The sequence below is a fragment of the Python bivittatus genome, unplaced genomic scaffold (assembly GCF_059951505.1).
Source record: "Python bivittatus isolate LINGU-HERP-01145 unplaced genomic scaffold, Pbiv_v1 ctg000740_np1212, whole genome shotgun sequence".
NCBI lineage: Eukaryota > Metazoa > Chordata > Lepidosauria > Squamata > Pythonidae > Python > Python bivittatus.
The window spans coordinates 2,005,708-2,026,974 of NW_028277106.1; the positions used below are offsets into that span (position 1 = coordinate 2,005,708).

The 21,267-nt window shown below is 56.7% G+C and overlaps 1 protein-coding gene and 1 long non-coding RNA gene across 2 annotated transcripts; one reads left to right on the forward strand and one right to left on the reverse strand.

Moving 5' to 3' along the window:
- Nucleotides 1–1,093: 1,093 nt before the first annotated feature.
- Nucleotides 1,094–11,027, reverse strand: LOC112542314 (uncharacterized). Its single transcript, XR_003086112.2, has 3 exons — nucleotides 9,475–11,027; nucleotides 8,030–8,175; nucleotides 1,094–7,473 (listed from the first exon to the last, which is right to left on the reverse strand). It is a non-coding gene; the product is annotated as an uncharacterized LOC112542314 (long non-coding RNA).
- Nucleotides 11,028–13,046: 2,019 nt separating this feature from the next.
- Nucleotides 13,047–21,267, forward strand: TLX2 (T cell leukemia homeobox 2). Its single transcript, XM_007440963.3, has 4 exons — nucleotides 13,047–13,434; nucleotides 14,515–14,752; nucleotides 15,119–19,958; nucleotides 20,394–21,267. The coding sequence occupies exons 1-3, from the start codon at nucleotides 13,062–13,064 to the stop codon at nucleotides 15,333–15,335; spliced, it is 828 nt and encodes a 275-aa protein (XP_007441025.2). The 5' UTR covers nucleotides 13,047–13,061; the 3' UTR covers nucleotides 15,336–19,958; nucleotides 20,394–21,267.

Sequence of the window (21,267 nt, forward strand, 5' to 3'; positions counted from 1 at the left end):
TAGTAAAGCCTACAGCGACAGGGGCAGTTCACCCAGATATTGCCTAGAGTTAACCTGGCCTCAGGAGTCATGCTACATACTTGGGAGACCCCTTGAGAGACCCTCCCTGCACTTTGGAGACTGCAAAAGAGAGAGACGAAGGGGGGCAGCTGTCCAGACACATGTGGGGGAGAGGGGGGAGGCCAATCGCAGCTTCTAGGGGCTTCCAGGACCGGGGCTCACAAGCAGATGGGCACCCACAGGAGCAGAGCCCAGAGCAGTCCCCTGCTCCCTTCAGCTTGTCTCCAGGGTGCCCAGATTGAGGCCCAGCCAAATGCCAGAGGCAAATGAAGCTTTGTATGCTGGCCAGGCCACCCATCAGATTGGAAGAAATTGCCATGCCATTTCATAGGCCAAAGCCTCCAGCCAGGGCATCCTGCTGGCAAAGGTTCATTCAGGTTCATCCACCCCCTGCCCCCCATCCCATGTCTTCAGCAGTGTGGCAGGAAGCAGGATGCAGGTTTGACACTTACCTTTGCCAAACTACAACTCCCAGCAGCCCCAGCCACTATGATGAGGGTGGTGGGGAATTCTGGGAGATGGAGTTCATTGGTCAGGGGGGTCTGACTCAGAGTCCTATAGGAAGCTGTTTCCCCACAATCCCCTGTGAACGAGTCAAGCGGGGAGGAGGCGATGAGCCCTCCACCATCACAAGCTTGTCCAACCAACCATGACTGAACTGCATTCTGCAGGTTCAGTCAGAGTGAAAAGGGTCCCAGCAGGGGTGCCCTGCTCTGGCCTGGACGTTTCCAGCCACCCACCTCGGCTGCTCAGACTGCAGCACTTTGAGCCAAGGAAGGTGAGATTCTGCACTGACCTTCAAAGAGGAAGCCCTGCTGGTTGCTTAATCTAACTGGCAGGCTTGCACTATAAGACGGTGGTGGTGGTGACGGTTAAACTGATACCCCACCTTAGGTAAGCACTCAAGGTGGCTAAATAGTTTCGAGGCACAACTATCTCCTGACAATACGCACATTGCTGGAATATGATCCACAGGCACAAACAAGCATGTTCTAGTTAAAACCTTTTTTTTTTTTTTTACACACATCACTTTGTCCTGTTTAACATTAAAGACATTTAGAGTGGCAGAAAAGATTTTGATTTTCCTCTTGACTCTGTTGCAAGTAAGGGAGAGTCCAGCATGATGACACTTCAGTGTTTCCAACCTCTCTTTCAGTATCTCAGCAGCGTCAATATACACCATACTCACTGCATATAAATAAATATCCATCAGCAGCAAATCCAGTGCAGGAGCCATTCAGCCATCTGCATCTGATGCAGACATTATCTCAGGCTGCTTAACTGAGCAGCTTCCCAAAGCTGAGGCCATGGATAAGCTAAGCGGTGGGGTGACTAAACTACAATGACTTCAGTTCCCAGAATATACCAAGGGGGTGCAAGCAAGGTCCATTTTGGCTTAGTGCAGTTAATTCAGCCCAGGTCCTGCCTCACTTAATTTAATTTAAATTTAATTTATTCAATGTAGGCACTGCCTAACCCTGAACTGACTCTGGGTGGTGTATAATAAACCCAAACAGAATAAAAATTAAACAATTATAAAAGAAGTAAGAAATAAAAACAAGAACCAATGGCGAATCTGGCTAACCACACCTACGCTCTCAAACCATCTGACAGGGCCCCAACCACCCCACCCCAAGGCCTGGCAGAACAGCCAGCTCTCAGGGTGAGCGCCACAGGGATATTGCGGGGGGGGGGGTGTCTCATTCCAGAGGGCAGGGGCCCAGCAGAGAAAGCCGGCTTCCTGGCTCCCAATAGGTGGCATTAACTGAAAGGACTCAGAGTGTGCCAGCCCTGTTGGATGGAGCTGGCTGGGGGGATACTGCAGGAGGTAGGCAGTCCCTCAGGTAACCAGGCCCTCTGCCATGTAGGGATTTATAGGTCATAACTGGCATCTTCAATAACTGGCAGCATACTGGCCACCAGCACAGCCTGTGAAGCACTGGAGCTGTTCCGCTGTTCTGGAGCGACCGGTCCATCTCCTTTTGGTCAGAGAAAGCCATTCTGCTTTAACATGGCTCTGCAGTGTATTTTGACTGTCAGAGGAAGCTGGCCCATTTTCCTTGCTCAGCATCCAGGACATAAGGAGCACTGTTGAACTGGATTTGTGAGGCTCATTCCCCTTTTTCCAGGAGCTGTCAGTGAGAGGGGCAATTCCAAGGGGCTGGCAACAGAGCCAGAGGGGAAAGCAGTCCCAGCCCATCACGGGTGCCACTGCCCAGTCCTTCAGCAGAGGCTGCCAGGAACAGCAGCGCCACGCAAAGGCCAGACCCTAACCCTAACCCTAACCCTAACCCTCTCCTCAGGGCCAGTCAGGCTTTTGTGGATCAGTTGGTGGGGGTGGGGGTGGGGTGGAGAGCCCTTAGGTCAGGCTCTGTGCGGCACTTCACTTTAGCAATCACAGATCAATGCTAGACCACTTGTAATTTCAGGGACTGCAAAATTTACCTCCTTTCACATTCCATTAAAACAGCCAAAAATAGAGAATGTTCCCAACTGTGTTGCTAACACTTTTGGAATATTTTCCAGTCATGAAGGGCCAGCCAAAAACGTCCCCCTTCCCCTACCAGGGATTTCATGAAGGGTCTGCAGGCTAAAGACCCCCTTTAAGCTCTGCTTCGGAAACTTCAATGCAGCGTTGCCTCCTAGACTGGGTCAGGTCTTCTCCAGATGGTGGCTCTTCCCGCCCCCACCGGGCCACAGGGAACGGAAAGCCTTGGCCCTCTTCGCTGGGCAGGCCTGGACTTGCTCGACCGACGGAAAGCGTCCAGCGGAGGCCAGAGGCGGCGGGGGGGGGGGGGCGCCGCGCCAGGGACCAGGCTTGCGGCGAACAGCTGCCGGGAACAAAGCCCGGGGGGCCCTGGGCTGGCCTGCCTCCTCCTGCCGGCTCTTTGGCTCTCCCACCCTGTGGGTGCCAGGGTGCCCGCTCGGAGCGCTGCGCGTGTTGCTGGGCGGGGGCGGGGGTGCGGGCGCGGGGCGCTTCCTGCAGTTACGAAGTGTCTGATTGAGGCAGGAGGCGCCAGCCGCTCCCTCGGGAGGGCAAGGACCCCGCACAGGGCTGGGCTAATGCAATCTGCGGCCGCCGCAATTCAATTAGCCTCGAATTAACCCAGCAGCAGCAGCAGCAGCAGCAGTAGCAGCAGCAGCAGCAGCAGCAGCAGCAGCAGCAGCAGCAAAGCAGCGGGGAGAGAGCCAGCGTGCCCAGCAACCCGCTTGGTCGGAGGGAGGAAGGGAGGGGCAAGGAGATTCCCGGGAAAGGGCCTATTTCTGCTGCAGGAGAGCCCTGACATTGGGAGCACCTTTGCCCACACCCGGAATGGGCTGGAGCAAGCGGGTGCCGCGGCGTTTCCCTACCCAGGGCAGGCAGGTACCTGCCGCCGCCAAGACAGACGAGAGAAAGGTACACCCGAGGGCCTGGCAGGTTTGGTCGGAGAGTGTCCTTCCGCCTAAGCCCTTCCCTCATTTGGGCAATAAAGGCACAGCTGACCCATGGCAGAGAAGCCCATGGAGGTCAGGCTGGATGGCCTCCCGGAACCTGTCGTCTGTAACATACTGGACGCGGCCGACTGCAGGTTCCCTGGAAGTCTGTCCGTCTCCCGGTTCCGATCTCTTCCAAACACACCAGAAGCCTGGCCTGGCTGGCTTCCGGGTGCGCTCCTGGGTACTTCAAGCTGTCCTGGCCCGAAGGAACCTTCGCCCTTGCCTGCTGGGAGCGCAGGCTCGCGTCGGGCTCTGGTGAAGGAGAACCTTGGCGAGCTCCGGGCTCCCCCCACTCCAGAGCTTCTCGACAGGCGACCTGGCCCCCTGGTCGCCGCTTGCCCTAGGCCTGCCGCCCTGAGCTCAGGTGGCCGAATCCCACCGCCCGCGCCTTTGCTGGTTCCGGAGCCAGCCGCTCTCGCCCTGCTTCTCTACCCCACAAAAAGGGAAGGGGAGGGAGGGGCCCCGGGGCCGATCGCCAGCCGGCCAATTCTGTGACCAGCTCTTTTGCTTCCTGTTTGAGGCGAGTTGCTACTGCCCAGGCGCGGAGTCCTTGAAAGTTGTACTCCGGCGAGCCGACTTTCTCTTCCAGCTGCCCGAGAACCATTTTCATTTCTTCGTTTGACTGAAAGGATCTGTCAAGGTGATCCCTCGCTCCCCGACTTTCTCTTCCAGCTGCCCGAGAACCATTTTCATTTCTTCGTTTGACTGAAAGGATCTGTCAAGGTGATCCCTCGCTCCCTTGGCCCGATACACTTCTGGCCCGGCTGCATTCCCACGATCCCCAAGGCTAGCTTGCAGTCCAAGGATTTATTGTGTGCTGGAACCCAGCTGTAGGCTCAGTAAGGTTGTGCGAACCAGACCCTCCTGCGAAGCCAGAATAGGCTTCTTTGCTTTGGCAGGGCAGGTTCCTGAACACAGCCATGGCCTTTGGTCGGCCCCGTATTCGTGTGGTGTGGGAACACCGCCCAGCCGTGTCTGTCTGGGCTTTTGCGAGGGAAGCTGCGGGGGCTGGCTAGTTTTAAACCGCTTCTTCTGGGCCCCTGATGGAAGACGTCCTGCCGTGGGGGAGAAGCGGGGGGGAGTATCCTGACCCCTCTCTTCCCCAGGTGGCCGCTCTTTCGACTGGAAGGACCAGGCAGAACGGCGATTGCCTGGAGGAAGGCTCCGCGCAAGGTTTAATGGATGCTTTTGGAGGGTTGTTCAAAGGCGCGGCAATCCCGGAGCCAAGCGGTAGGCCAGTTCTCCCCTCGGCGACCACAGGTTCCTTGAAGACAAGGGAGGCGTCGGTCTCCGCCGCTTTGGTTTCCAAAGACGTGCTTGGGAGTCCGGCGTGCTTGGGAGACGTGCCCCACCCGCCTGCTTCCGTGGGTGGGGGCCGAGGCCTCGTTTTCGGAAAGAACCTGCTCAGCCTTCATGTGTGGGGTGGGGCGGAAGTTCAGTGCAGGCAAGCTTAAATCAATGAATTTTGCGGGGGTCATTAGGGTTTCTGCTCGCGCCCGACCTTACCGAGTCAACGTTTCGCCCCGGACAGTGAAGCTCAGCCGCTCCGACCTGGAGAATCGGCGTAGTTCCTTCCGGGGGTGGGGGGATTGGATGATTTCTGCGCCCCACGCACAATAGACGAGCGTTTCCCAGTGGCGGGGTGACCGAGGCGGCTTTTCCTATCTGCAAACAAGAGAACGGAGTGTATTGTCCTAAGCAGAGCCTCCGCTGGGACTGGCTCTCTGGGCATTTGATTAGGAGATGGCAGTCTGAAAGATTTAATATCCTAAAAACTGCAAACTCTCAGGATATCTGCTAAATGGGGTTGCAGATTTTGGACCAAGAAAGCATTTGAATCCCACAGCCTGCTTCCAGAAAGAGAGCAGGCGCCAGAAAGGCGCCTGAGGATCGCCGTCACCTGGTGGGCAGCTGCTCAGGAGAAGTGGCTCGGATGACCCCCGCTTCTATGTCAAGAGAGGGAGATGAGGCTGGGAGGAGGAGTTCGCTGCCCAGAAAACTATGGGCACAGAGACCCCTTCTCCACTCTCGGGGGGAGCACAGGCTTCCTATCTTGAGCTGGCCTCCTAGCCGCTGATCCCCTCGATCGCTCAAGGGGAGAGGTTCTGCACAGGGGCCTCCTGCTCTGGCCTGCTCCTCGGACCTGTGGCATCCCTGACATCTTTTTGGGGACATCTTTTTCCACCCTGTGCGTTTGATCCTCCTGTAGGGAGGGCAGTGGGAGGCCAGGAGCGCCTGTTTGTTAGCGCCGCTGCTCCCCTTTTGAAAAAAGCAGAATGGAAGGAAAACTGCCCCCCACTGCACAAGGCAGCTGTCTAAAGAACCCCAGAGACCACTCCCCCTTCCAGTCAACAGACCCCATGAGAAAAACCGAGTCATCAATAAATATGTATATTCTTAGGAAGACAAACACATTTTTTATGAGATGAGAGTTTAGCTGGTATTTTAATTGCCTTTAGCAAAATAACCAAACAAATAAATACAAACATTCAGTTTCAGTGATAAATATTTGTACCAATATAAAACAATAAGGACGTAAACTTCAGAGGACCTTACAAGATAAAACAGGGTTCTATTGATTGATTTCAGAGTCTTGATAAAAGAGACAATCTCAGGACATAACTTTTGCAAACCCTCAAAGCAAACTGAACCTTGAAAGCAACCTAGCACCTTGAAGATGCTCCCATATGTTAACATCTTACTGATCATCAACATCTTGGAAGATGTTATTATTTGTGTATGTGTTTGGTTTTATTCTATTTTTACTGTATTTTTATATTGTTTTTATTGTATTTTAATTAATATTTATTGTTGTTTTATTGTGAACCGCCCAGAGTCACTGTTTCATGAGATGGGTGGTATCTAAATTTGAAACATAAATAAATAAAAATAAAATAAACCTTAGCACACTAAGATTGGCAAAAATAAATGTGCTTCAGAAGGCTTATATTTGGCTTGCAAATTAATACAAGCTGGAAGGTGAATTGATCTTACTTGCTGTTAACAGCAGAACAGAAAAACTCACATCCTTCAAACACAGGATAATAGAAGACCAGCAGCTCATCATATCATACACACAATCAGGTAATCAGTGAAGAAAGAAGCTCAAGCAAAATCAATATTTACAAATAACTTTCAAAATTCAAATGTTCTTGTAACACGCTGAAATGTTTTTCCCCCTGACTTTCACACTCAGTCTCTCAACAGCAGGACTGTGGATATGAATTTCAGGCAAAATCTGCCATTCATGGGGGTCGCCCTTGTCGGAGGTTCATCTGCTCCCACAAGCCAGCAAAGGGCCACACGAACTGCCCTGGCCAAGAACAAGACTCGGGTCCTGTGGAATCCCACCCGCTTCAAGCCACTGGCTCGAGAAGCGACGCTCTGCAAAGGGATTGTGAAGGCCAGCCAGGAGCCTTCGTGGGGGCAGCGTCCAGCGTCCAGCCAACCTGCCACTCCCTGACGTCTGGCGCAGGAGCATAAGGTGGCAGAAAGATAAGACGCTGCGGGGGCACAGCTTTCCTCCCTGTCCTTGCCCAGGCCCTGGGCCAGCTCAACAGGGAGGGAGGGAGAGAGAGAGAGAGAGAGAGAGAGAGACCTTCAGCTAGTCAGTCTGTCTCTTTTAAAGCCAAGCGAATCCCTGCAAAGCTGCCTGCTGAGTCGCATCCTGGACCTGGGACGTCTAGACTGCTTATGGAAGAAGACACTGCCCTGGGGGGGGCAAGGGCAGTTAGTGGGCCGGGTGGCCAGCTGACTTCCCTCCTCTTGGCTTCACCAGCCGGGGCTGTCCCCTGGAAGGCCACCCCGCCCAGCACTTGGCAGTGTCCTTCTCAGCACAAGAGTGCAAGGTGGCTTGTCCCTTCCTCTGGCGCTGCGAAGCCGCTCTGAACTGGTCTCTCTCCTGCTCGCCTGGTAAAGAGAAGGCTGGGGACTGGGCTGCAGGAGAAGAAATGTTAGTCAAGATTGTGTTGCTAAAGTAGAGCCACTCTTCAGCTTAGCGTTGCCCCTCCTTCTGGCAAAGCAAATGCGGATGCTGCTTAAATCCCATTAAGGGACAATGAATAAAGGGTTAACAGGAACTGCCACCAGAACTGGTGCACACCCCAGTAATTATACTATCGCCCTCTTTACCAATTGGGAAGACTTTGGTTTGGCCCCAGCGCTGTTTCTACTGGAATGTCCAGAGATCCATTTCCCATTCCTAAAAGGAGGAAATGTCTCCTACAGGGCTGAGACCATCCAGCCCACTTCATTGCTTCGGCTGGGTCTCTGAGCCTTGGTCTCCAGTGGGATCTGCCTGACCTGCTACATAGTCCAGTGGGCTCCAGCCCTGGCACCGAGAAGGCTGGAGAATTTGGAGCAGCAGCCCCCCCCCCGCTGTGCTGTGCCCAGATGCAGGCTCAAGGTGGATAGGGAGGTTGCTGGCTCACCCATCCCACCTACAATACTCAGAGGGAATGCACTTGCTCAGCACAGAATTGCTTTCACTCACCAGACTGTCGCAAACGGCCGCGGCCCCTCACTAGGCTTGAGGGAGGAAGCACTCCGCTGCAGCAGGCGAGGGAGGTGGGCAGGGGCTGCAACACCAGAGCCTTGATGTCACAGCTGGAGTGGGGAGCTGTGGCATCAGTGGTGTTCCTGGGTGGGGGAGAACCGAGACAGACCCCCTCACCAATTGTGCGGGTCTGGGCAAGAACTGAATTCTGCTCCCCTCAGCAGCAGAAATGAGGCTCACAGCTGCCTTGATGTGACACGTCCCTGGCGAGTCAGGCTGAGTCTGAATATTCCTAGTTAGGGCTCTTCTGGTATTGTATTTGGGTTGATTAGTTGGTTCGTGTATTCTGCAAGTCTAGGAAATGGGTTAATCCAGGAAGCACAAAACCTGTTTTGGAAGCACTGCCTGTGAGCCAAAGGCCCAAGAATGAGTGGTTTGTCCACAACCCTTTCCTTCCTTGCCCTTTTCATTGTCACCAGACACCCTGATGACTGGACACTGGCCAGGATGACAAAAATGACCTTCTCTCCAAATGGCCTGAAGGAGGGTGGGGTGGAGATAGGCTGGGGGAGGAAACAGGCACCACAAGAAGGAGCAAAACCCTGCTATGTTGATCTTGGCTCTTGACTCTTGACGGCTGCCAGTGTCTCCCCTTCCCTCCTCCTTATACCAAAGAGAGTCAAAGCAGAGCAATCTTGAGTTTCTTTTTCACCCCCTCCTGTCTCCCTGGGTGGTTTTCCTAAGGACTGCTTTTTCTTCCAGGACACCTCCTTGAGAAAGGGGGACTGTTGGCAACCCTGCAGGACTTAACCTGCCAGGGAGGCAGAGGCACCCCTAAATGCCAGGCAGCTGAGGACTGGCAGGGGGGAGCCATCTTTGTCCTTGTGGGACAGGCCCTTTGCAGAGTGGTCACAATTCCAGGAGGAATTTCAGGTCACCCAAAAAAGTCAGATTCATGATGGATGGAGCTGGGGACTAAAGGGGCCCAACCATATTTGCCGTCCCCCCTCGGACTGGAGGATGTAGAAGAGAAAGTGGTTGGCTGCCCCCAGCACTCCACAGCCAGTCAAAACAGGGTGCCTTTAAACAGGAAGGTGTTTTTTCCCCTAGAACCCACGGCTTTCTCCCCTGCCGCTGTCAACAGGACTTCTGGGAGGCTTTTCTGAGGTGGAGTAGGCATTCCTGGTTATCCAGGGTGGGTCCAGCAGACAGGGAAGCCCAGAACAGCATGGCTGGTCTGCGACATGAACCCTGCCCAGAAGCGGGATGCCAACCACATCTATACACCATGCCTAACACTGGTTATTTTCCAAAAGAGGAAGGACCTGTTCAGCGTAGACCTGGGCAGAGGGTGCGAGAGACTCTGACAGGCATCCTATGACCAGAGTCCACTGAAGTTGTCAGGCTATCTAAAGCAGATGTAAATGCCAAGAAAGGCTCACCTCTTCCAACCTCCGCTAGAGTCTTGGCTTGCTCTGGAGATGTTCTTCCAAGCAGCTTGGTGGGGAGGGGGGCTCCCGTCCCTCCGCTTTCCCTCCTCTCCCTTCCTGCTCTGAAGGGAGAACCATGGCAAAGCCCAGCTTCCCGAAATGTTCTCCTGCTGGCACTCCTTCTTCTGCCTTGCTCTTGTGAGGGTGGTGGGGGTGTTGCTTAACCCCAGTTAATTGCAAACCAACAGCCGAAGAGTGCTGTGGACTTGCTTTTTTGTACTGTGATCACAGAGAGTCCCTCTCAGGAAAAGACACACCGGGCGAGCAAGCAAGCAGGCATTTTGGTCCAGATGGTTGGAGACCTCATCTTCTCACATACCTCACCTGTCTTATTAGGAACAGACAACGTTGCCAAGCAGGATTGGGTTGATAGGAAAAAAAACAACCTTGCCCTTGACCACAAACAAGGGAGGGAGGAGCAGGGGCTGCACCACGGTGGAGCGGGAGGGACACCGGACTCCCGACGGGCGGTTCCCCTACAGAGCACCATACCCGAAGCGGGAGGAGGCCCTTGGCCAAGGGGTGGGCAGGCAGAGCCCGAGGCTCCAAAGGGGCAAGCAGCGAGCAGGAGAATGCGTGGCTGCCCTGGCTGACCCTCGCCTCTCCCTCCCGGATCCTTTCCCGGGCCCAGCGCTCCTGGTGGGCCTCCTCCCCCGCGCCAGTCATGGAAGGGGCCGCCTGAACCTCCTGGTGGTGCAAGGAGGGCTGGACCTGTGTGCGCCTGCTCCAAGCGCTGCGGGGCCCCGAGACCTTGCTGGCCCACGTTTCTGCCGTCTCCGAAGTTGAAGGGGGGCGGTCGCCGGTCACCACTACTGAAAGTGGATTCTCTCCTTTCCTGCCCCTTCTTGGCGCAAACCTTCGCAGGTTCCATTAATTCACAGCGACAAAGTTTTCCTGGGCACCCCCCAGAACAGCTGCCCGGAGTTTCCTCCCGTGATAGGATCGCTCTAGAAAGACCGGGGGGGGGGGGCAATGCCGCACCAGGCAGGCTCTAGGCTGCTTTTTTGTAGCAAACCCGGAGGGTGAAAGGACCTATTATCTCTGCCAATGGGCTGCTGCTGCTGCTATACTGTTGTTGATCGCACACGCAGTCAGCCAGGTGTCTAGACTGGATCTGGCATTTTTGTCCACCTATCGAGTCCTTCCCTGGGACCTGGGATAGGCAGGTGTTGTTTGACAGTGTTAAAGCTATGTTGCAGTCGATTCTTCCAAGTCAAGCTGCCTTTTGCAATGGGCTGATGGCGATGGTGTTCAAGTGCTGCTCCAGATGTTTTGGGATTGCATCCAAGGTGCCTATTACTACTGACAGTCATTCTACTTCTGTTTGCAGGTCTTTGTAGTTGATGATTTTCTCCAGTTCTTTTTCTTCTGTTCTGCTGTCTCCAGGCATTGCAATGTCCACTACCCAGACTTTTTTGCTTTTCTTACCAACAACTGTTACGTCTGGGGTGTTGTGTGGCAGGGGCTCGTCTGTTTGAATCCTGAAGTCCCAGAGCACTTTGGCTTCCCCACCTTCCACCACTCTGTCTGTTTTGTGGTCCCGCCAGTTCTCGCTTGCAGGCAACTGTTATTTCTTGCAGATATTCCAATGGACCATTATTATTATTATTATGTTGTTGTTATACATTGTTGCTATGATACTGTTGTTGTTATTGATTGCTTATTCCATAATTATTTTACGCATTATTGTAAACGGCTTCAAGACTTATATAAATGAGAAACGGTATCAGAGACTTTAAATTGATAATGCTAATCAGAACCTCTGACCGCCGCCGCGATCCCTTCCGAGGCTTCTCCGGCTGCGGCCTCTTCCTCCGGAGCGGTCTCTCCCTCCTCGCCGCTCTCTTTTCCGCAGGTGGCCGCTCCGGGCGCCCCTTTTTGCAGCGGTGCTGCGCAACGTTTTAGGCACTTGGGCGCGTTTCTGTAGCGACTCAGAGAACTAGGTGTCTGAAATGGGTAGGTCGTCCGGCTGAAGAATTCTGAATTATCTTTTGGCTTCTCACTTCACGCCTTGCACCGCTTCGGCGCTGCTGTTCTGATCCTAATTTATATTCCAGGGCAAAAAGGCTTCGGGTGTGGAACCGGTCAGGAGCTTCACAGCCGCCTCGGACCTGTCTGGCAGACACTCGCTGTTCCTTTTGTTCGCAGGGAAAAGAGATTTCAGACTGATCGAAACGAAGGTGGGATCCGGCGCATGCAAGGAGCCGTACTGGATAGGCGTCTCGGTCCTGCTCCGGTTCACCGCCTCCGGGGTTTCGCGGCTTTCTATTTTCTCTTCCCGTCTATGAAGCGGCCGAAAGGGCAGAGAGGATCCTCCCCACCATCCCCGCTCAGCGGAGGGAAAGGGCTCCTTCGGCTTGGGGGGGGGGCGGGGGAACCAGGCTCATGAAGGGGCGCGATACCATCCCACCGGGGACGCCGATGTTGCTCCTGCGCCGCCGCTACTTAATCTACAACGGAGAGGGCGAATCTGGCTTGTCCGGGGCCGGGGAGAGAAGGGGGAGCGCTTCCTCTCACGCCCAGGCGTTACCTGCCCCTTAGGGCGGCAAGAGACCGCTGACTCGCGGCTCTGCACTGGTGCTCCATGTCGCGCGTGAGGGGCCGCCCCCGGGGCAGCAGGGAGCAAAGGCGCGGACGCCAGGACTGGCGATTCTTTGTTTGGGGATTGGGCGAGGATGAGCGGGGGGAGACCGTGTCTCCGCGCGGTCTCCCGGCCCTGCCTCGGGAGCGCCGTCTGAGCTGGGGAACCTTCTTATGGCCGGGTGGGGGGCGGCCGATCCAGAGCGTCAACAGGAAACTCCGGGGCTGCAAGCGAGGGCGGCCGGGCTTCTCTCTCCTGAGAAGGAAAGCGACCGTCGACCGTCGCGCCAGAAGAGCTGCTAATCCGGATGATGGAACCCGAGGAACGGCTGCAGATGGAAAGAGCCGGCGAGGCTAGACGGTAGCGCCTGCGGCCAAGACTCGGTCTTCCCAGCCCCACGTCCCAGAGAAGGCGCTGTCTGTACACATATCTGGGTCTTGCTGTCTGTTTGGGTCTGGAGGGGGAACTGCGGCCTTGGGGAGGCCGAGCGGGTGGGAGTCTCCCCTCATTCCAGGGGGTGCACATAGGCGGAAGGCGGAGAAGAACCGAGGTACAGGCGGTTTCTTCTGGATGTGACACGCGCGACCCGCCCACCCCCGGCAAAGGCCTGTCAATCACTGCCAACGGCCACCAATCAGAGGGCTGGAGCCAGAGAATTTTGGCAGGCGGAGATGGCGTCTTAGAGAAAAACGCCTGCAGCTTCGTGCCCCCCTGCGATCTCCGGGTATGCCCAGGCACCGAGTGGAGGCGACCAAGTGCCCGTCCTCTCGGGAGCACGCCCGTGCCTTTGTGCTGGCCCAAGTGGCCCTCCGACGGGCCCTGCTGTCCCTGGCCGCAGGGCGATGCTGTCTTCCACAAAGTTGGGGCGTCCTTGTCCTGGCGTGGCGCCCGGAAAGCGGTGCGTCTGAGCGCAGAACGGGGTAGCCGGCGGGCGCTTGGTGAGAGCTGAGGGCGTAGAATGGAAGCCCCGGAGCTGGAGCAGGAGACGGGCCCCGCACCGCCGCAGCCCCACGAGCCCATTCGCTTCGGCATCGATCAGATCTTGGGCTGCCCGCCGCAGGAGAGCGGCGGCGGCGGAGCCGCTGCCCTGAACGCACCCGGGGAACCCGACCAGGCCCTCCAAAGCAGCGGCTACGGGATGGATTATGGTCCCTCGTGCTCCCTGGGGGCGTACGGCCTCCCAGGGGCCTCGGCCGGCAACAGCGGAGTGATCCGAGTGCCCGCGCACCGGCCGATTCCCTCCGTGTCGGTCCATCCTCCGCCGGCGGGAGCCAGCCTCGCGTTCCCTTGGACGGAGCACAACAGGCGGCTGACTAAGGACCGGATGGCAGGTGAGCAGCATCAGCCGCTCGGAGCCCTTCTGGGGCTGTTCCGGCCCCTCCCCGGGAGGCCGAGGGCTTGGCCCCACCCGCTTCCGCCAGGGCCGCTGGGGCCTACCCGGGCTAGATTCGGTCCGCGCGCCCCCAGCTCATCCTAACCAGAAGCGCCTGGCCAAGTGTGGGGAGCGCAGCGCCGATAAGGCGCGTCCTGCGGGTCCCAGTGAAACTCGCCCCGAGCAGCCCGATTCCCAGTCCTGGGGGGGTGGGGGGGAGGAAGAGGGAAGCCCAGGCCCTTTGTCTTGCCTTGGCGCTCGAAGGTCGGGTACTCCACCTTTCTGCCTCGGTCCGGAGGACTTCCTAAGACGGCCGGGAACAAAGGCTCACGTTCTCTGGCCGGGGAGCAGCGCCTGTGGAAATGGCCGGGCCGGACGAAGCCTCCATTCCGAGAACCAGGAACTGTTCCCCGAAGCTGCCCCAGAAAGAAACCAGGGTTTGGGAGGGGCGCAGGAAGAGGGGACTTGAGGCTCGGGGCCCGGCAAGGGACAGGCCCCGAGGAAGGTGCTCGTGAGAGACCTTGGGAGCAGCAGGGACCGCTTTCTTGGGGGAGGGGGGAGGGCGTTTCTATCTTCCTCCAGCAAGTCTTTGCTAAGCAGACCTGCATTTGGCGGGCGGGGGGGCGCGTTGGGCTTGGCTCATCCCAACTCTCCAGCTTTGTGGCTCCGACAGAGAAGTAGGGTTCTTAGAGCCCCCCCGAGAAGAGTCCACACCCCGAAGCGCCACTCTCTAGGGAGGCAAGCGGCAGTCCCTCTGCATGTGTGGGACACGCAGCCAGGCCCCAGACCGAGCACGAGGCCGACCACCAAGACGGAAGGCAGCTACCGGCGCCTAGATCGCTCTGACCCCCCCGCCCCACCTCCCCGGTGGCAGGGATACAGCCCACCCTCCTCTCTTTCTCGGAGGCCAACGGAACATCGTGGGGCGCGTCCCGGGGAGGAGTCCGGAAGCTGAGGTCGCCTGCCATCGGTAGCGGCCCGCGGTCGCCTTCGGCGCTTCCGAATCCTCAGGATCTCCGCTCTCTCGGTCTGCCCGTAGCCGCGTTGCAGCCCTTCTCCGTGGCCAGGCGGGTCGGCCATCCGTACCAGAATCGCACTCCGCCCAAGCGCAAGAAGCCGCGCACGTCCTTCTCACGGGCGCAGATCTGCGAACTGGAGAAACGGTTCCATCGACAAAAATATCTGGCGTCCGCAGAGCGAGCTGCCCTGGCCAGAGCGCTCAAGATGACCGACGGCCAGGTCAAGACGTGGTTCCAGAATCGTCGTACGAAGTGGAGGTACCGGGGCGGTGGAGGGGGCTGCGCCGAAGGAGCCGCGGGGACGGCCTGCAGGGCGCTTGGGCTGCGCGGTCGCTCCCCTCCTCGTCTGCGGCGATTCTTGGGGCCGGGATGGCTGCTTAGCGCGATTCTCGTCCGGCGACTTTGCCGGGCGGGGCTAAATTCAGAAGGGGAGGCGCCCGACGCTCCAGCACCCTCAGAGGGTTTTGGATAAAGGGCCGATGGCGAGCGGGCGGGCGGCGGGGTGAGCTCCCTTCTGCTCATGCTCGGAGTCCCCTTCCCGTCGCCGGTTCCAGAGCAGCAGCTCCTGCGTCCCGTCAGCCGTGATTTCAGGCGCTGACGCCGCCGTGCCGGTCTCTCCAACAGGCGACAGACGGCGGAGGAGCGCGAGGCGGAGCGCCAGCAGGCCAGTCGGTTGATGTTGCACCTCCAGCCGGACGCCTTCCCGAAGAGTCTGGGGCAGCCGCTGCAGCAGGACCCTCTCTGCTTGCACAACGCCTCGCTCTTTGCCCTGCAGAACCTGCAGCCCTGGGCAGAGAACCACGAGGTCACTTCAGTCTCAGGGGCCGCTGCCCTCGTGTGAGCAGAGCCGTGTGCAGAGGACTTGGGGGCACCTTGCTGGCCCAGTTTCCGCTCATGTTGCTGGCTGCCGTAGGCAACTTGCACTCCCTCTGCTATCAGGTCACAGGGAGTAGCTTGCTGGGGAAGGAGTGGATTCATCAGGGCGTCTCCCAAGCCCCCTACGCCCAGCAGAGAGTGCCCCAGATGCCAGGCGGCAAGGACACCTTGCAGAGCGGCTGGGTTAGAGCCAGGCTTGTGTGCTCCGCAGTCCACACCCACAGGAGATGTGGGGCTTACAGGGGGATTCAAGGCTGCCTCTCCCTCCACACGGATAGTCCAGGAAGCAGGAGCCCAACACAAGGCAGACGGGGAGGGCTGGCAGTTTTGGCCCCATTCCTCTGGCCAGCGTGTCTTTCCATGACCTTCCATTTGAATGCCTCGTGCGGTGAGCCGGGAATGGGACATCTGCCTCTCCCCTTCAAAGTCCAAAGGACGCTGCCTGTCCCCTTGGTCCTCTGCCTGACAGAAATTAATGAGCCCGCCTTCTTTGGATCGGCAGCAGCCTGCAAAGAGACTGCACGGGAGCCGGCCCGAAGTACAGCAGTCACCGTTCTCACCCCCATGGCCGGCCCTGCGGAGTGAATGGAAATTACACCCCAGCTGCTCCTCCAGACCGCTGCTGCCCCTCTTGCTTGCTCCTGCTTTCCTGCCGCTCTCTGGATTTCCCCCAGGACCAGGCCTGAAGCTGGCTGGGGAGGAATACTGTATGGTGGCAGGTGGCATCGTCATGGAGGAGGAACGGAGTGACCTCCGGAGTTGCCACGGTTGGGTTTCTGCCTTAGAGGTCAGACAGCACAGTGTGGCATCCATGAGGGCGTCTTCCTTGATGTGAGCCCTGAGGCTCTTCGTGACGTCAAGGTCTGCAAAAGCACCAGCCAAGGTGCCTGCCCCAACTAGCACCCTTGCCCGCGAGGCTGCTGGTCTTCAGAGTGCTTTGCTCTCTCCTCCCAGTGTCACGCTGGGAATCAGCAGATGCTTTTGCTGTGCTGGCTGGGCAGAGGCTTGGCAGGGAGGGCATGGTGGCCACTGGTACTCCCCCTGGTTAGCTTTGCCTCTCCCGGGCCCGGGCATCGGCAGCTCTCTTCCCCTCTGCCAGAGCACCTTGACCTAGTGTAGGTTGGTGACCTGAAGGCCGAACTTGTGGGCCCAGGAGAAGGGGCCACTGATGGAGCTCCATGGCTGCTTGGACACCCCTGTGAAGCGTGGGCGGGACTTCGAGTGCTGGAGCTTGTCCCAGAGGTTGAGGCACAGCAGCTGGCTCTGGCCACTCAGCAGCTGGAGGCACCACACAGACCAGCCTGAGTTGTCTGTGGCTCTGCATGCCACTCGCGCCCAGTACGAGAGCCTGGAGGCAATAAGCAAGGTTATGCCGGAAAAGGGCATTGCTCCCAATTTGCCTGTTAGCAAAGGCCATCGGCTGCAATCAGGAGGCTGCGCACGGCAGTGGGTGGGAGGCTGTCCGGGATGGGCGGCGGCTGCAGCCTCACTTGGCAGCGATTGTGGCTCTGGGTGCGGCCTCCCGCCGGCTCGACAAGCAGCTGGAGATGGCAGAGCAGGGCGATGGCCTGCTGCCAGATGAGGGCAGAGGAGCTCCCGTCGTCTTTCTCCCTGCCTGCAGCTCCAGCTGATCACTCTTCGCAGCAGGCTGAGCACCAGGACAGAGTGCCACCTCCTTCATCTGTGCCCCCTTTGTTCCTCCCCCACTTCCTCTGATTGCCTGTGGGTACAAGGGCAAGCGTGCTGGGCTCAGGGAACCGATCCCCTCCCGTGCAGGCCCGCAGCATAGTATGGGGATAGGTCTGTGCCTCTTGAGCACTCCTGGGGCAGGTCTTTCAGGCGTTTTAGGTGCTGTGACACTTTTTGCCAGCAAAAGCTGTTGTGGATTCGGCCTGAAGAAGGAGCACAACGCTGAGGAGAAGAGCCATGTTTATTGCAATGACTGTTGGGTGCCTGCTTGCAAGAAAGAGGGACCCTGGGCAGTAGAAGATTTTTACTGAAGTTGAGGGCTGCAAGTGGGCAATCCTAGATTGGCTGGCCAGTCTGAGGAAGCTGGGCAGGTCCTGGCCAGGGTGAGTTCTGGGGCGAGTTCTGTTGTTGGGCAAAACGGGCCTTTCAGGAGGGCAGCAGAGTTGGGGAAGCCCCTCGTGAAGGAGGTGGAATGTGGAGATAATGGGGGCTGGGTGTCCCAGATGGAGGATGGAGCCTTGGGGTCCCCTAGGCTGCAATTCCCTTTTTAGGTCAGTTTGGGTCTGAAGGGAGATGGACTGGGTTTGAGCCTATGGGGGGCGGGGGCAAAGGGTGCAATCGCCATTTTGTCTGTTAGGCCTGTTTTCTCCGCTGGAAAGGCCAGAGCGGAAAACCTGGGGCACGATCCCAGGAAGGAGTTGGTCTTGGCATCTCTTCCTCGACCTCTCTTCAGGGCCGGGTCACCCTTTTGCACCAGCAGCTGAGGAAGGGCCTAGGGTTATCCCCTGCTGCTCGTGGCTCTGGCCTGCCTTGCAGTGTCTGGGTTGGACTTCTGGGCCTGGTGGGAAGACCAGTTTTCTTTCCCGAGGCAATTCTTTTTCACGGCCTGGATCCCCGACCTCCTCGCAGAGCTGCCTTCCCCCATCTCCATGACCTGAGGGTCCGGCACCTTTTCGCAGGCTCTGGAAGTGGGTCGTATTTGTGGAGGCAAGGTGGGTTGGGGCAGAGGGAAGGGGCAGGAGAGCAGGTCACACCTGTACAGATGCAACCACCATGAACACAGCGTTGCTGAGGCCCAAGGATGGTCGGCTGAGGCTAGAAGGAGCTAGAAATCTCAAGTGAGGAAATGATGGACAGATGGGTCCACTTGTGGCACTAAACCAAAACGGAGTTTCCTCATTTATAATTCAGTGGGTTTTGGGAATCCTGATGAATTCTGGGCAATGAACTCTAGAAAGCACAGACTGTAGTAATTGCTGAATTAAAATGAGCAATTACTACAAGGCTAAGCTGCTACTGAGTGGCAAAAAATGAACAGAGGATGGAGCCAACCTCTTGATCTACTGGCTCATCTGCCCGACTCCTCCTGTTTTGGCTGGAGAATGGCCACTTGAGGGGCTGGGGTGGGCTTCCCCATCAGTTTTTGGATATTCCATTGCTGAAGGCAGGCTGAGCTTTTGTATCCAAGTGGCCTATTTGTCCTAAGAAGAGGGCTGGGGAAGGAGGTATGCTCCATGGGGAGGTGAGCCCCTGAAGTTGTGGATTCGGAGAAGGGACTGGAAGCGAAGCCACTGAAAAGAGAGTGACAGAACTGGGAATCGCTAGCCTTGGGAAAGGGCGTCTGAGGGGAGAGCCGAGAGCCCCCTGCTTGAACTGATGAGACCCAGAAGAAGCCCCCCCCCTCTTTCTGACTTGTTCCAGAAGGCAGGACGCGGAATAATGGATTTCGGTTACAGGAAGGCAGGTTCTGGTTGAGTGTTATCTAGCAAACAGGAAGGGCTGTTGGACAGTGAAGCTGATGACCCGGGGTGGGGGGGCTCCCCTTGATATGAGGCGTCCAAGTAGAGGCTGGATAGCCATCTTTCAGTTTGAATTCTTGCGCTGAGGGACAGTTAGACTCTGCATTGTACAGCTAATGAATTTCTGTCACCTGTGGCCCAACTGCCAATGTTTTGGAGAGAACAGTATTACAGGAGTTGGCCAGGGGACCTTCTCCCGCAAGTCCAGGACATTCAGCACTCAGGTCCATGAATGGCTTCTGGAGGTATCCACTGTGATTGGCTTGCTGTGGTGTCAAGTGAGTGCCCGCGGCTGTGGGGTGATCTGGCACATCTGTGCATCCGTTTGATCCTCTGCTCCTACTGTAGGAGACCCCTTCACTAGACAGGGTGATTCCTTCTAGCTTTGACTGCAAAATGGGGGCCCCCGTAGTGGAGCCCCAGTAGCAGCTGTTCTTCTCTTGCTGTTTGTCTGCAATCTATGCTGTGGGGCGGGGCAGGCAGTGTCTGCCACAAAGTCTAATCCAGTGCGGAAAGGTTCATACAAAATCCTTCTCCAGGAAAAGGGCCTTTCTGAAAGGATGTTTGCTCTCCAGGAGCCTCTTTTACTCCCTTGGGGGGGGGGGGCTTTTGGAAGAAAGTGCAGATTCCTGGAGGACGACCACACAAATGAGCCCCAGCTGATCCTGTGCTTCATCTCAACCTTCCTTCCTCGAACAAGGACACACAGATTTTTATATGGCATTGCATGTGCTTTGCAGCTCACCAATTCAAGGATGTCTGAGTGTTCCCCAGCTGGTTTGTGAATGAAAACTATTCTCGTGGCAGGAAGCAGAGCATGTGCACCCCTAACACAAGGTCCTCAGACCTCATCCATTGTCCACATTGCACCCCCTTCCAAACCACATGCACATGTATGTATACAGACCTAAATAAGGACATATCTTGATGTGTCTGTTGGTGAAACGGCTTGAAGTCCACAAACATTTGCTTATAATAAATGTATTCATTTTAAGATGCCACAAAATTCTTTGTTCATTTTGTTCTAGGAAGCCGCCTGCAAATATCCATCTGGGGATTTTTGCAATTGGCAAAAGTCCATCTGCAACAAGAGCAGAAAGGTGTGTCCTCTTGAGATGGGTGGTGGGGTGGGAAGGGGGCTCAGATTGAAGTTGCAGTTCTTGGTGAGACTGGATGCAATTTGGCCCCTGTGTCACTGATGAGCCCCCCACCCCGTGCATGAACAGGCCAATGGCGTTGCTGCACCCTCTGGTGATTATAGGAGGGTGCAGGCACCTGCGTGGAAGGAGGAATCAGACCCCTCCCCACCAGCGCTGGGATTAAGAGCTGCTCTGCTTCCTGGCTGTCTGATCGAGGCGCCGTTGGCCCTTAGGGACAGGACTCAGCAGAATCCCTCACGGGATCACTGGAAGGGGAGCAATTGCCTCCTGCTCCCTGCAGTGCTTCCTCAGGGTAATGTTTGTGGAGACGCATCACAAACATTTGGGGCTGTGGTCAGCACTGGACTTCAAGCTCCTTTTGTGTCCTCTCCCCAGGAACGAGGGGCAGACCTGGAAGGAGAGACCTTGGAGACCGAGGAGGAAAGGCCTGGCTGCCAGGAGCTGCTAAGCAGACCTTGAGGGAGCAGCATACAGGTAAGGCCAGTGGGACCGTCTTCATCCCACCAGGCACACCTGATGCGTCAGTTGAAGCAGGACTCCGACTCCGCTCCGGCTGTAACGGACACAGCGGGTTCGTGCTGGATGGACCGAGGTGGCTGGCTCCTGCTCGTGGGATGCTCCCTACTGCATCCCGCCCCCCCCACTCCTGCGGAGAGCCAGTTTGGTGCGCTGCCCCCAGCCTCTTTACTCCAGAGAAAACCCTCTCTGGCCCGGCTGCCCAGGAAGGAAGTCAGCGGGAGCGCTCTTGCCTTGGCCGGCTGGCCTGGTAGGGAGGCAGGCTGGTTGGGGGCCAGTTCTTTTTCCCAGGATGAGGTAGTGGATGCTCCCCATCGCCCCCCCCATCATTAAGAATTCCGAATCCTGAACCTAGCAAGGTCACAGAAAGTGAAAAAGAAAATGGAGAAGGAACCGCCGTGGCTTTCTGAAGGAGCTGCTCCCTCAGCTCCGGAGTGCAAAATAACTCCTAAAATAACCATGACTGGTTTCTTTGATCCTGGCTTGGGTGCTGCTGGTTGGGGTTACCTTAACCTGATTTCATCCTGAAAACGCAAAATACGAAAGAGAAAGCCAAAACAGAGGCTGCCCTCCCCTCTTTTAAAAGCCCCCCCTTCAGTCTTCGGATACTTTTTAGCTAACTGTCCTCTTAACACCTTCAGTGTTTGAACCTCTTGAAATGAATCCTTAACTTGTTGTTATTGGATGTTTATTTAATTTATTTATTGAAAAGGTTCATGCAGCTGCCCGTCTT